This window comes from Euprymna scolopes, chromosome 2 (assembly GCF_053919585.1).
Source record: "Euprymna scolopes isolate OS-2025 chromosome 2, ASM5391958v1, whole genome shotgun sequence".
In the NCBI taxonomy this organism is placed as follows: Eukaryota; Metazoa; Mollusca; class Cephalopoda; order Sepiida; family Sepiolidae; genus Euprymna; species Euprymna scolopes.
The window spans coordinates 78,208,375-78,224,051 of record NC_136483.1 but is presented as its reverse complement, the minus strand read 5'-3'; the positions used below and the strand labels follow the sequence as shown (position 1 = coordinate 78,224,051).

Sequence of the window (15,677 nt, the reverse complement as noted above, 5' to 3'; positions counted from 1 at the left end):
ACAGATGTAATATATTTTACTGTAAAATTAATATATTTTTTAGCACATTAGTTCATTGTAGATCAATAGATAATAGGAGCAATGAAGAAAAACTCATTACACTAATTCTTTTGATTCAAATTCTTTTCTTGCAGGAAATCTTGCTACTGTTCAGGCGCTTTTCCAAAGATTTACATTCCAAGTTGTAGCGAACGCACTTTTCTCTGTTGACACATTTTTCATGCTCAGGTAAGTTGATAAACAGAATCTTAGGAAACAAAATTTCAGGTATTCAGTTTCTCCCCTCATTAGATGTCATAAAATGATTGTTCAAGTTTCTTAAAATGGTCAAAATTTTGGAGGGTTTTAAGATGATCAACACTTGTTCAACTTTCATACTCACACCTAACAGTATCCTGTATCTTTACAAAGCCACTATTCGTCCATGCATGGAGTATTGCTGCCACATCTCTATTTTTTAGACAGAGGTTAAAAAACAGTCTCCAATCTAATAGGTCCTGCAACATAGTCGTTATAAGTCAACACTCAGAACCCACATGCAAGCAGACAGTCACAAAGAAACAAAGACAAGAACAGAATTTGACTCCCTGTTATTTTGCAGTTGACACAACAGACATTTATTTACACGTACTTCCAGAATAATGCCTTATCACTTGTTCAAAAGACTTCTCGTACTCCAATATGCTTAACAAGACTCTGCCGTATCAGACATGCGGTACTCTGTCTTTGTCCAGCCATGTTTAAGACACATCTTTCCCTATCACTTTTGGACCACATGTGTAACACGTTTATTTCTAGCCACATTTTTCTTTTTTTATAATCTTTTTCTTTCCTTCGGCTCAGTCATTTGTATACATTGGCTGTCGTATAGATACTGTTGCCACACACATGTCCGCGCTCTGCTACATATCAACCAAGCTCCAACCCCTGTCCCAACGCCACAATGTTGTATCTCTGTGTCTGTTTTACAAGTATTTTAATGGAATGTGCTCTGACGAACTTGTAGCACTTATGCTTCCTCGATGTAAATACCCTCAATTAACCTGACAAGAAGCAAAATCTCACCTTTTATTGTAAAGCTCACTAGATTCTGGAAAGCCTTCTCTACTTTAATAGTTTATTCCATCAAACTACTAGACTTTGGAATTCCGTCCCTGTTTTCTGCTTCCCTGACTGTACTAACATATTGAAATTTAAATGTAATGTGAATAGATATTTCATTACTCAACTCGCAACATAGTGCCCTTTAGATATGATCACAAATAGTAGCCCCTTAAGTTCAAATGGCAATATCCTTTGCTTGAAGTGAATAGAAGTATTAAAAAAAAATGTAGAATTTTATCCACTCCTCGTTCTCCTACTACAGCAAAGTTTGATATAAGGTCGATTTATAGTTGAGCATCCAACTCCTGCAAAAAGAGTGGATGGGTGTAAAATTTTTCGGTGATTGGCTTCATTGGCATTCCGCGATTTTAGCAATTATAAGAAACCTTGTCGACCACTGATAGCCATGATTAATAACATCCTATCTGAGAGCTCATCATTCAAACTCCTCAGCTTAACATTCATAAGCAACATGAATTGAAACAAATATATTGAGGACAATGCAGAGGCTGCTGTAAAGAAAGTTCCCGCTACCGTACTAGAAAATTACTCACACCTGAGAGTATCCTGTGTTTCTATAAAGCCATCATTCATCCATGCATGGAGTATTGTTGCTACATCTGGGCTGGTGTATCCACCACTAGTCTCTCCCTCTTGGACAGGATCCAAATGAGAGTTTCCAATCTAATAGGTTCCACACTGTCATTCAAGCTCCAGCCCCTATCCCATCGCTCTAATGTTGCATCCCTGCATCCGTTTTGCAAGTACCTCAATGGAACGTGCTCCGACGAACTCATTGCACCTGTAAAAGTCCCTCCCCCGATGTACATACATCTGACAAACCTGCTTAGTAGCAAAATCCCACCTCTTCACTCATGAGGTTTCTAGATACCAGAAAGCCTTCTATTTTAATAGCTTCTTCCCTCGGATTGGTAGACTTTGGAATGTTTCCTGCTTTTGTGAAGTTTAAATGCAATGTGAACAGATATCTTGCTCATGTCCATACATAATTTGTTGTATGCCTTGTTTGGAATGAACAAAAGTGAAAGAAAAAATCCTAATGCTCTTTTTGATTCTTCTATTTTCAGTGGATTGTTAGTGACTTATGGCATGATGAAGACACTGAAGAAACAAGAAGAAACAAAAAAAAGTCCATGGCTTTATTTCTATATCCATCGGTTCTGGAGGTAAGTGTTTGGATCTTCATATGGTGACATAATCCTTAGATTACATATCCAGACATCTAAATCCTGAAATTCTAATAATCAGTGCCGGATTTAGAAATGCGACTTTAGGATATTCCTCCTGAGAACCTTACCACAGTCAACCAAGAGAAGAGTCTATCAATATGATGATATATGGAACTGAAACCTGGCCAGTGAGGGTTGAGGAAATGTGTTGCATGAAGAGAAATGATATGAGAATGATATGATGACTGCATAATAAAAGTCTTAAAAACAGATTTAGATCTGATGACCTTAGAGGAAAATTAAATTTAGAGAGTGTAGGGAGATGTGTGGAGAACAAGAGACTTCTCTGGTATGGCCATAAATGAAATTTCTTGGGTTAGTTGATGTAGAGTAGTTGAGGTAACAGGTTCAGTTCACAGGGGATGGAAGGTATGGAAAACATGGGAGGAAGTGATAATAATGGATGAGAGAAGCAGGGATAAATAAAGACTTAGCCAAAGATAGGTTAGTCTGGAAATCCATTCCTAAAAGTTGGCCGACATGTAAAACAGGCATTAAATCAAATATGATAATGATGACGATGATGATGAACATGATGACAAGGACCATTCAAAAATTCATATCTAAAATCATCTACATCTGTCTACATCTAATCTAACTGATCCAGCCTCCATGATGCCAAATAAAACTTCTTGTTAGAAAGAAAATATATATATATATATATATATATATATATATATATATATTATAAACTAGCAGGACTCGTGCACAGTCATTGCCCATGAAAATCAAAGAATCCTAGAAGGTCATATTCCTCCCACTGAACCACACATAAATATTTTTTCTTGATTTCTTATTTTACTATAAATGTTAATTGTAGCATTGTGTAAGTATTAAATTTAGAAGTAATAATTAATATGTAAATGATTGTATTTACGAAAGAGCATCCTCATAGCAGTGTACTTATGTACAGACAAATAAGTTTACTTTGGATTGGTCGATGGATGGAAGGAAGGTTAAGTAATTGTGCCTAGACATAAACACTGGAAAGAAGGTACATTTCAGGTTCTAACACTTTGAGTCATAGTAAACCTAGGAGTAATGTAATATTTTCCATCGAGACTCTCTATCACCATTACGTTTTATCATAGCTCTGATGCCACTCGACAAGATAAAAGTAGAAGTGAAAGAGAGCCTCCCTGAAAAATTATACTCTGTACTCTTATCTCTGCCAGATGTTGTCTTCCTGCTGTCAGTTACATTGTTTTCTCCACAAAACTAGTAATTTTGTTAGATATTTTTTCCATCCTTAAGCATTCAGTTATATATGAACAATCCATGGAGATTGTGTCAAGCTTTCTTGTAGTCAATCCATTCCATGGCTATGTCCTTTTTTGATGTTTTTACTGTTCCACATTTTTTGATTGATTGATGTGTCCTTCTTATCATGCGTCCTTCTTGTTGCTTTCTGTTCCCCAAGGAGTACTTCACGAGTATTAAAAGAATAATAGACCTATTTGCACAGTTGTGTAATTAAAATTTTTCATACTATGTTAATATTATTTAGTCACTAAGAGTTTTCACACAAATCATCATCAGTGAGTGCTCATTGGCAATAACAAGTGGTATCGCCTGGAGTCTGATTGATAACAGATTTTCTAGATTTCCAGCACTCTGTTTTTTTCGATAATTCTTGTAAATCACTTTGTATTATCTCAACAGTGGTTTACCATTGATTTCTTGTTGATAATGACCGTCGGTTTTATCTGGAATATGAGTGACAATAAACCTCCCCACGAATCCAGTACTCTCTGCAACCTTTTAGTGGAAGTCTGTATGATGCTCTCCCTTCTTGGTATTTCTATACTTCTTAACCTTTTACAGCCATTTTGTGTGATTTACAGCCATTTTGTGTTGTGAGACTGATACCACCATTTTATTAACTTTTTTTCCAAAGAATGTTAGATAGTCATATAAATCTATTGTTTCTTAAAGACAAGCGAAACCCTTGTTTTTCTTCTCTTTTCATCTCTTTCAGGCTGACCCCACCATACATGTTGGTCATGATGGTGTACATTCCACTTTTCCAATACTGGGGCGATGGCCCTTACTGGCCACAGACTGGTATTGAAATCAACTACTGTCATGACACCTGGTGGTACAATTTATTGTACATCAATAATTTCTTGACAGACATCACAAAAGGAATGGTTAGTCTTTTGCTAAAAAGCATTTTTATATTTACTTGCAGATTAAAAATACTAACTTTGTAGATCTTTGTTGTGTATTTTTCAAGTTTTAGCTGGAAATAGAAACATACACACAGACATAAGGTAGGTTTTGCCCACATAGTTCATTTGGACGTATATAACAAGACATGACCTTCCGTGTTGTTAAAATCAAGATGATCAAGACAAGAATAAGGACCCCAATCGATGGAGAAAAACAAAAAGATAGATTTTCATTGACACCGGTTTGACCTTGACCTTTGCACACGGACATGGCTCCTGTAAACAAATATAAAATAACAGACTTGTTTGAATTTTCGTAATGAAGATTTATTTTTTATGTAGAGTGCGTTTATTTTTAATATATTTACAAAACATTTTAATAAAACTATTTAAATTAAACATTTTATGTTTTTAAATAAAGAAACAACAACTCACGGTGTTCCATTTTGGGAGGAACAAGCTCCTCAAAATGAGGTACTGCAGAAGTGTGATAGATTACCAACTAAAAACTTGCTTTTTAAAAGTTGACTTTTATAGATATCAGCTCTGTTTTGAACGAATATCATATTCAAAATTGTCGCCAACAAATAGTTTTTATCATCCAATGTATTCCCTATTGTTTTCACTTGTCGCTATATTTTTTTTGTGTGTGTTTTGGCTCGATCTAGTAGGACTACACTTCATTTTTATGAAAATAAAACTTATAAAGATATAAAAAGTTTAGTTTTAATAGTTTTATTAAAAAGTTTTGTAAATATATAAAAGAAATGCACTCTATGTAAAAAATAAATCTTGGTCGTGAAAATCTGCAAAATAATCGCAAAAATCGTTGTGAAGAGCAAGGTCAAGCCAGAGTCGATCGAAATGTGTCTTTTTATTTTTCTTGGTCGATTGGAGTCCTTATTCTTGTCTTGATCCAAATCAAGATTATATGGTTTTTGCAAAATACACAAAGGAGGTCTTCCACCAAGACTCATATTGTCTATGATAGTGTCTGCTAAACATTTTTAGTTCAATGGCCCCTAGAAATCTTTCAATTTGTGTGAGATTTATATGTACTATCTATCTGATTTCTGGCGGTTTGTTAACTGTCCACATGTGAATCTTTTTTAATTAACAATTTATAGAATATATAATGTAATGTTATGTGACACTAATAAACCATTTGTACAGTTCAATAGATGAATTCTTTTAACTCTTACAAGAATTTTAGCATTCTCCATATGTGTCAAGAATTTATTTAATTAAACCTAATGAAATAAAATATCAAATACTCTAAGACTATCTGTTTTTCTTAACACTATTGAGATTTGGTCAACGCTCGCCAGTGCCCTGTTAGATATATAATTAAATACAACTTGACTATTTCATTGTAAACAGAGCAAAGGACGTCATGTGCCAATTTATGAAATTCATATTTCACTTGAATATCGAATCAAGCATGTAATAAATAATGGAATTGTAGATTCAGTGCTTTCAATACTTATTAGAACATCATAAATATTGTAAACCTGAGAAAGAATTAAAAGCATCAAATTGACAAGTTTTGAACAGATTGAAGTATTACAAAAAAAAAATATGACTTTGAAATCTAGTGGAGGATGTGAGGAGAGATGTTCAAATACAAGCATTTACTAATGAAACCAAAATAACAACTTGAAAACAATGACATATACAAAAAAAAAAAAAAACATTCTTCAGGAACCTGACAGAGCTCGCTTTTAAATTGTATTAATGCAAATCTGTACAATAAAGTCTGAGAAGGATGTGTGTGTGTGCAAGCATGCACGTGTTGGTTAGTGTCTTTATCAGCAGTCAGATCAAACAAAAAAGAGAGGGTCTGATGAGATGTTGTCAGCAGTCAGTCTGAATGAAAAAGAGACTGAATTTCTCGTGTAACGTTTTTTATATCATGGATGGTAGCTCCATCTACAGTCACTAAAGGGAGATCATTAATTCAGATCACAAACGCCCCCTAGTGAGTGTATGTAAATGTGTTGAGAAGGTTAGATAATGCTACACTATAAAACCGGTGTTAAGCATGATTCTTTAGGCTTAGATAGAAACCGTATTTACTTACCTTATTTAAGTTTCTTTTTTGTGTAGTTTTCATATTCTTTTTTCATATTCTTTTTTTTTTGAACATTCTCTTTCAGTGTATGCCATGGACCTGGTATCTTTCAAATGATATGCAGTTCTACATCATTAGTCCTTTGATATTGTACCCTCTTTACAAGTAAGCATATCCATATTAAGAAATTCCTCCTCTCCCCCCCATTGGTAGTTTTAATTAATTGTTGAAGTTGAGGCTTCCAACTTTATGTTTCAAGTGCTTTTTACTAAAAATCATTAATTTAAAGAAAACATAATTTAAAATTTAACTTATTAAATCCCAGGGTATGTAAATTTTTTTTACTGTTGAGTTGAAATTTTGTGCAATGGGTTAGAATACATAAATTGGAAGAAAAAAGTTATTTATTTGATTTAAAAAACGAAATATTGTCTCTCCTATAAATAAGGCACCGGGTACATGTGGTATATTTTAAAAATCAAGAGACAATACATTCAACATAAAATTTACACGTAAGGAGCAAAGCAGTTTAAACAGTTATATTGCACTTTTGGCAATAAGTTACTGGCTTACTATTGCAAGATGCAAGACTCATTTATATAAGTTTATACGTCATCAAACAAATAGAATTTCAGCAAATTTCACAAGAATTTTTAAGAAGGTTCCAACGACCCTCGGAGAGAAGTTAATGACTGTAGATTGATGCAGTAAGCAGCACTATTTTTTAGATTTTAAAAGGAAAGTATTTGGTGTCCTATTAAGAGGAGAGTAGTACTTTATGGGTGAAACTTTAACTGCTATGCTTAGCGCTTTATTGATAACTATAATACAATATAAGAGCATGATATAGTTTATGAAGCTATATATAAACATAGATAACTATTTATAACTGGGGTGACATTATCTTGTAATTTGAACTTTGCCTCCATTTTTGTGTTCAGTTTATCTGAAAAAACATTGGGGAACGACTCTTTCAGGTCTTTCTTTAGTTTTCAGCTCCGGCTGTAAGATTATCCACTTTTTGACAAAAATCGCAAATGGGTGAGTCCCAGAGTTCAAATTTTTGGATCCAGTCCATACCAAAAAGGTTATTAGTGTTTTCTTAATTAGTTGTAACTTCTTTCTCCAGTGTCTGAGCAAGCAATATTCTGGGTTCTCAGCATCCTCGGGTTTCCAATTTTACACCAAGTATAGTGGTTTATAATGGACAAATCCGAACCAAAATGACAAAAAACAAATCATTTACCAATGTTGGTGGGAGGGATGACGCTTGGGAGGTGCTAACTCCCTTAATACATATTCGAAAACAAACATTTACAAATGAAATAAAGAAACAACATGGAAACAATAATGTATACAAAAAAAAAACGTTTCTTGCAAACTTAACAGATTGTATACAATAAAGTCTGCTATGTGTGTAAATTGAGGGAAATGTCTCACATACCGTAAATTGTGTGTGTGGAGTGCACACATGAAGCTTAGTGTATCTTCAGCAGCAGCCAAATAATTTTCTGTGTGTTTCTTTTTATATCCAATTGTAGCACCCTCTACTATTACAGAAGGGGGGATAATTCAGATCTGAAACGCCCTCTGATGGGTGTATGTGCAGATGTGTAAGAAAGGGTAGTTAATGTGTTACAATGTTCACATTAATGTGAATATTCATATAAAATAACGTCTGAATCAGTGAAGTTACAAAAGAGAAACAAGAAAGTAACATGACCTGGAAAGGGATATGTTTGCTTGAAGTAGCTCAGTAGTCTTGGGTACAATAATCGGGTGATACAATCTAGTAATTTACATTAATGAATGGTTGTTGTAGCTTGCAATATGTTTTAACTTTAGGCTTTTGGTATATCTTTCGACATCTCCCACAGACTGCCTATACCTGCCTGTATTTAAGGCTTATACCAACAAATCATATTCTTGTGTGAATGAACTGAGTTGTATTCATATTTGTTACACCAGAAAGAAAGAAAAAGTATCAAACTGAAGAGTTTTTGAAAAAAAAAGAAAAAAAAGAAGGAAAGAAAAACTGTAAATTGGTATAGAAAGCAGAAAGTAGCAAAATATGAAAAGTCTCTTTATGGAAATGAATTAAATTATCTGTTTTGTTATTTGTTTTCTCAATTCTGCTAAATGATACTTGCAATGAATTCGTCTGACATGTTTTTTACTTGCTTTTGTGTAACTCATGCCATTATTTCTTTTTATGACTACCTATTAAGAGTTACAGCATCTTATAAAATTTTTGCAAAAAAATAACAAACAATTTATTTTGGTTAAAAATAACTAGATGATATGTCCCAATTCACAAAAGTAAGAATTACAATAAAGTCGTTGCTTAGCAAAAAATACTTTTTATTTTGACAAAACTGGAAAGGAATTAAAAACATTGAATAGTAATCTTTACAAAAACTGAGGTGCCTGTGATGTTATGACCTAGTAATATCCCATAGTAGAACTCTTCAGTTAGGAAGGACTAAGAAAGTCATCTCCCCTTCCCTTTTCGGGGCATGGTGAAAACTCGATGTCATGTGTTTGATTTATTCTTTATATGTGTTGAGATACCATAATAGTGCCACCCATTCTGGCAGATTCCAATTCTAGGCTGGTGGGTTTTATGTGACTAACTTGTTTCCTTGTACAGCTTGTTTGATAGTGGGAAAGGACATTTGTGTGAGCTTGCTTCAAAGAACTAATTCAAATATTTTTTTGCGTTACGTTTTTAGGAAACCCAAACTTGGTGGCCTGGTTTTGCTTGTCTTTCTTCTGGTTCACTTCATTACATCAGGTGTGATTTCCACAGTACACGGCTTTGGACCGAGTATGTTCACTGCCTCCACTGAAACACCGTAAGCATTTTATCTCAAACAGTTGTGACTCATGATTTTTAGTTTCAGAAAATTCATGGAATTGAAAACTTAATTTCTTTTTTTTTTTAATAATCTGTTCAAATCTTTTAGTAAAAAAATAATAAATCTATGTAATGCAATATATAAAGTAAGTAATTCAACTGGCTAAAGATCAATGGTGGCTTAAGTTAAACTAAAAAGAAATAATTGTTTACTAATCGGTTCAAATCTTCCAGTGATGTAGTAAAATAATGTACTTGACTTGAGATCCACCAAAGGCCCAAGATCAGTGGCGACTTGTATCTTGCTATTTCAGAAAAGTTTAACATTAAAAATACATTATACCAATGTGTTCACACTTCAAGTAAAAAACGAAAAACAATTATTTTCAAATAAATATTTTTTTTTAAAGATTTTTCTACATTTTACTTTACCATTTTTGTTTATGCTCTAAACACTAAAAAATATTTGTGAGGAAACACAAAATATCTTTTCATATCCTGTTTACTAGTTATTCTTATTGCATACGGTTTTGCTGTGATCGTCTCAGACCAAGGAAATGTCTGTCCTATAATTAAAGTTTCTTGTTTTCCTCTTAGAATAACTCACCCAATACAAATTTTTGATGGAAGAATGCAAGATTTATTTAACATGATCTTTGTTCCAAATCACTCACCAATGTGGGAGGAAGACTGAAAGAAGAGATCAAAATCACTAGTTAGTTATATATTGTCAGCCCAAGTCATTATACGTCTGATGCACTTGCAGTCTCTGCTTGTTATCCCTTTCACTCTTTGAGCACTATATCATCATATCGGTTGTTAATACATTTCCACAGCAAAGGTCATGTTACACCCTGGGTTCAGTGACTTAACTTTTGCTGACCTTTTAACTGTCACATTTCTTGTTACTTTGTTTATAATTTAATTATATACTAGATGATCTATCCATTCAATATTTAATACTAAGATCTGCTGAAATCTGTATTTCATGCTATGTAGACTTGATATTGTGTAGAAAAGTAATATTTCGACGTTTAGAGAAAGCAAACGTGATTTATTTAAGATTTTCAAATGTTCTTAGAATGTAAATGAGATGTCTTACACTACAATATTTCTTTTTGGATTTACAAAGAAATTATCAAGGGCGATAACTAGTTAGAGCGTTTTAGTCCAATTAAATTATAGCCCTCAACGATTTCTGTGTAAATCTAAGAAAAAAATGATGGCGAAAGGCATTTTTTTGTTTTTGCTCAATAAAACATTGAAAATCTATATCAATTAAACAGTAGATGTATATATATATATATATGTGTGTGTTTGTCTCTGTGTAAATATTTAACCCCTAAACTCTTAAACTATTCGTCACATAACATTGAAATTAACAGGAAATAGTAATCATATACTAAGGATGGTTTATAATGAGTAAAATCTTTGTTTTGATGGATGAATAACATGTACAGTGGTCAGCAAAAATTGAAATGCAAAATGTTTATTTCAACTTGGGGACATTTCTATTATTTTGTGCATGTGTAAACTAATCATAGTTAAAAGTGGTTTGATTTTATAACTTTCTTATCTGTCGGTAGCGAACGTGGCTGGGGTGCTAAATGAGGGAATGTGACGCGCGCCAAAAATTCAGTTGTATAGTTACACTCTTCTAGAGGTTAAAGGTCCAAACCTCAGTGTAGGTGACACTCAAAATACAATTGCGAATTACTTAAGACTTCTACCCAATCATGGCTGATGGAACGAGAGTATGCTATCCCCGTTTACATTACAAAGAAAATTTTTCATTACAAAGAAAATAGAAGTTTATTCATAAGTGATAGAAAATCCTTGCTTGGGTTGTTAACTTAAAAATAAGCAAAATAGATTTTAAAAAAGGTAAAGTTTTAAAATTTTCTGAATCTCCAAGTTTATTTTACATTAAGTCATAGTCTACCATTGATAAATGCAATTATTTTTATTTTATCAATCAAAAATATAAAGTTTTAAATGATTTGAAATAGTTTACGCAAAAAGGTTTGCAGGTATAAATACGTCTTAGAGTTCGCTTTTATTCTGAATTTATTACAATCATTATTTTCCAGAGTTGATTACTTCAAGGATATCTACATAAAGCCATGGACAAGGATTGGACCTTATTTGATTGGAATGGTATATGGATTTCTTCTCCATCAAAACAAGTGCAGAGTTTACATAAATAAGGTGGGTCTCTGATTTCCTTAAGTGGGTTTCAAATTATTAAATATAAAACCGTAAAATTAGTAAAAGAAAGTTCCTGTAATAAAAATGCCTTTTTCGATGAATTTCTATAATGAAATTCCCTTTCTAATGTATCTCTATAATAAAATCACTTTTCTAATGCATCTCTATAATATCCTCTTTCCAATGCATTTCTATAATAAAATCCTCTTTATTATGCATTCCCAGAATAAAATCCATTTTCCAGTACATTCCTATAATAAAAACCTTCTTCCAATTAAAAAAAAATTTTTTTTTTTATTATTGCAATTTCACCCCAAACAAGGCACATTACCACTTTGCTGTAGGGGGCTACTATCAGGGACATAAGCTACAGGGGTAATATGTGGGGAGTTGGGCAGCAAGATGTCGGTTCCCATTACACTTGAACTTCTGCATGTCAGTACAGTTGGGGAAGCAGGAACTCGGAAGGAAATTCCAAAGTCCAGCGGTTCTGGGGAAGAAACTACTGGAGTAGAAGGCTCTCTTACATCTAGGAATCTCAACTGTGAAGGGGTGGGATTTTGTTGCTTGTAAAATTGGGGTACTTACATTGAGGGGGCACAAGTGCTTGCAGTTCGTCAGAGCATTCACTATTTACCATTGAAATACTTGTAGAACAGGCAGAGGGATGCTACATTACGTCGATGGGACAGAGGCTGAAGCTTAGATGACAGTTCAGAACCTATTAGGTTGGCGACTCTCTTTTGAACCCTGTGAGAGACTATTAGCAGATGCACCAGCCCAAATATGACAACAATACTCCATACATGGGCGAATGGTGGCCTTATAGAGATACAGGATACTTTCGGGCGTAAGTAGCTTTCTAGCACGGTAGATAGAACCTACCTTTTTCGCAGAGTTTCTGGCAATGCTCTCAATGTAATTTTTCCAACTCATGTTTCCTGTGAACGTTAGGCCGAGGAGTTTAAAGGATGTGTTTTCAGATAAAGAGTCTTTGGCCATTGCTATTGGTGGTAGAGAAGGTTTCTTGTAGTTACTGAAGGAAACAAATTTAGTTTTAGCAGCATTGAATGTGACCATCCATTTTTGTCCCCATTCCATTACAGATCGGAGGTCATCCTCTAGTGTTTTTGCCATTTCTCTAGATATGTGTTCATTTGTTTTCCTATCGTGTCGGTTATAGAGAGTGGTGTCATCAGCATATCAGAGAGGCAATTTATGAATATTAGAAATAATAGAGGTCCAAGGATAGACCCTTGAGGCATTCCCGCATTTATATCATATTGTTTAGATGTATGACCATCGATGACAACCTGGATTTTTCTCTTATCTAAGAAGGATTCAATTATGTTAAAGATTCTTCCAGTGATACCGTATGATCTGATTTTTCTGAGAAGCCCTTCATGCCATACCCTGTCAAAAGCCTTAGATACATCTAGAGCTACTGCTCTACCTTCCCCTGCTTTGTCAAGTGAATAGTATATATGCTCAGAGATTACAGTTAGGATCTCTGCCGTGGAACGGGCTAGCCTAAATCCGTATTGTTGGTCGGTCAGAAATTTAGCATCTGTAAGGTGATGGACTAGAGCTTGGTAATTTACTGGGTCAGTTCTTTCACCAGAATTCTTGAAAACTGGTATCACAGAAGCAGTTTTCCAGCAGGCAGGAAAGCAAGGTTCATTAAGGCATTTGTTGTAAAGTTTGGAGAGAACCGGCGCTACTTCGGCGGAGCACTTTTTTAATAGCACAGCTGGGATGAGATCAGGTCAACATGCTTTTGAAGTGTGAAGATTTTTTATGATGGCATGCACCTGAGATGGGATGATTTCCAGATCGTCTTGTGTGGCGTCTGTCCACAAAGGAAAGTCAGGGAAGGGGTGGTTTGCAGGGTCCAAGCATGTTAGCCTTCTCAGTTGCTGAGCAAACAACCTCATGATTGTTGGATAGTGGGGGAATTGTTGATTGCTCATTATTTACTACACTATTGTAGATTTTCCAGAAGTCACGGGTTCCTAATTTCTGTGCTTCGATGCATTTTTTGGTGGTTTCAGTAAATTCTCTCTTAGCTGTCGCTATTTCTTTCTTACAGTTATTTCTGGCTTCTATATACTTCTGTCTGTTTGAACTGGATTTATGTCGGTTAAATCTGTGGTATGCATGCTGCCTTTGCATGATGGCAGCTGCACAAGTAGAAGTAAACCATTGGGGAGAGTGGTGCTTGCTATAAAATTTCCGTGTAGGAACATGTGCTTCAATTGCTGTTTTGAACCACTCAGTGGTCTCATGTGCACACTCTTTAGCAGGAAGTGAGAAGATATTTCGCCATGGGGTGTCTCTGATGAAATCCTTGATGGCTTCCCAATCAGCCTTTTTATAATATCTCGTTGTTTTGAGTAATGGCTCTTCCGTTTTGGCTCTAGAGTTTAGTGCGATTTCAACTATTATCACTACATGATCAGCATTTCCAAATGGGCTGTGGGCATTCGTAACGCAATCATCGGGGACTGTGGTCAGAAACAGATCTAACAGTGATGCGTGTTGTTCTTGCTGGTCAGGGAAACGGGTTGGAATGAGATAATAAAATAACTTTCCAATGCATTTAAAAAAAATCCTCTTTCTAATTCATTCCTATAATACAATTCCTTTCAAATGCATTTCTATAAAAAAAGAAATCAATTTTCTTATGCATAACTCGAGTTAAATCTCCTTTTCAATGCATTTCTATAATCAAACTCACTTTTCTATGATAAATTCTCTTTCAAATACATTTCTACAAGAATCTCCTTTCTTACACATTCCTATGATAAAATCTTCCTTTCCATGCATTTCTTTAATAAAATCTCCCTTTTCAATTTATTTCTATAATAAAATCCTTTTTTTTTAAATGCATTATTATAATAACATCCCCTTTTCAATGCATTTCTATGATGTTCTTTTTCCAATGTATTTCTATAATAAAATTTCCATGCATTACTGTGATAAAATCCTATTTCTAATATATTAATAATTGTCATCTCCATCATATTTGGTTTAACATCTCTTTTACATGCTTTTATGTGTTGAGTGTGTTGAGAAATTGACTTTCAAATGAAACTATTACTGACTAGATCTTTATTTATCCCTCTTTATCCCAAGTACATCATTATCACTTCCTCTTATGTTTTCCTTGATCTTTTCCTGTGAACTAACCTTGCTACCTCAACTGTTCTACATCTACTAACCCAAAAATTCTCATCGATTTTTCTTGTTAAGGCTTTTAATATTCTGTTCTTTTTCCCTTTATTTGAAGTACATTGTTGGTATGATCTGGCTTTTCGGATCGGTCTGTGCTTTAGCTGTCATCTATGGACTTTACGATTATAGCAACGGGGATCCTGTATCACAAAGTTCGAGTTCATTTTATACGGCAGTAGCACGTACTGCTTGGGGCTTAAGTGTTGGCTGGGTGATTTATGCTTGCTCTACTGGTTACGGAGGTGAGACATTTTATTATTATTATTATTATTATTATTATTATTTTTTCAATAATTTGAAAATACAAAAAAAAAATAATCAAGTACTTTCCATTATATACTAGTTGGCTTTGCTGACTCTCTACAACTTCCCAAGGTTGATACACAAATTTTAATAATAAATATTTCATAACTTTATTGTAAACATTTCTTCATATATATAGATAAAGATTAACATTTTGATAAAGTTTTGATATAAAGTTATTTATCCTTTAAAACTTCTCAGAAATTTTTTCAGAAGGACTTGGATTTTGTTTTAAACCAAGTCAAAGTTCAAGTTAAAAGAAAATGTCATGTCAGTTTTCTGACCTAAAAGACTATTACCCTATGCGTCGTTAGAAGTCATTAGTAAGGAATTAGAATAACTAATCACTTGAGATGCCTCTGCCGGGAATTACCGACAGAGCTACATAGATACCTTCTGCAGGGTCAGAGTGCTCCTCTTAAGTGCTAAGTATTCAATCCCAGTTTCCAACTCTAGTGTCACATCTCTCGCACTGGAAG

General features: G+C 34.1%; 1 protein-coding gene across 1 annotated transcript in view; it reads left to right on the top strand.

Annotated features, from left to right (window-relative positions):
• Window positions 1–15,677, top strand: part of LOC145292758 (nose resistant to fluoxetine protein 6-like) — a 65,267-nt gene that overhangs the window by 35,199 nt on the left and 14,391 nt on the right. Inside the window, exons 7-13 of the mRNA XM_080138795.1 lie at window positions 135–228; window positions 2,193–2,291; window positions 4,333–4,504; window positions 6,682–6,761; window positions 9,329–9,451; window positions 11,544–11,661; window positions 14,951–15,137. Coding sequence (XP_079994921.1) covers window positions 135–228; window positions 2,193–2,291; window positions 4,333–4,504; window positions 6,682–6,761; window positions 9,329–9,451; window positions 11,544–11,661; window positions 14,951–15,137 — 873 coding nt within the window. The remainder of the gene's footprint in view (window positions 1–134; window positions 229–2,192; window positions 2,292–4,332; window positions 4,505–6,681; window positions 6,762–9,328; window positions 9,452–11,543; window positions 11,662–14,950; window positions 15,138–15,677) is intronic.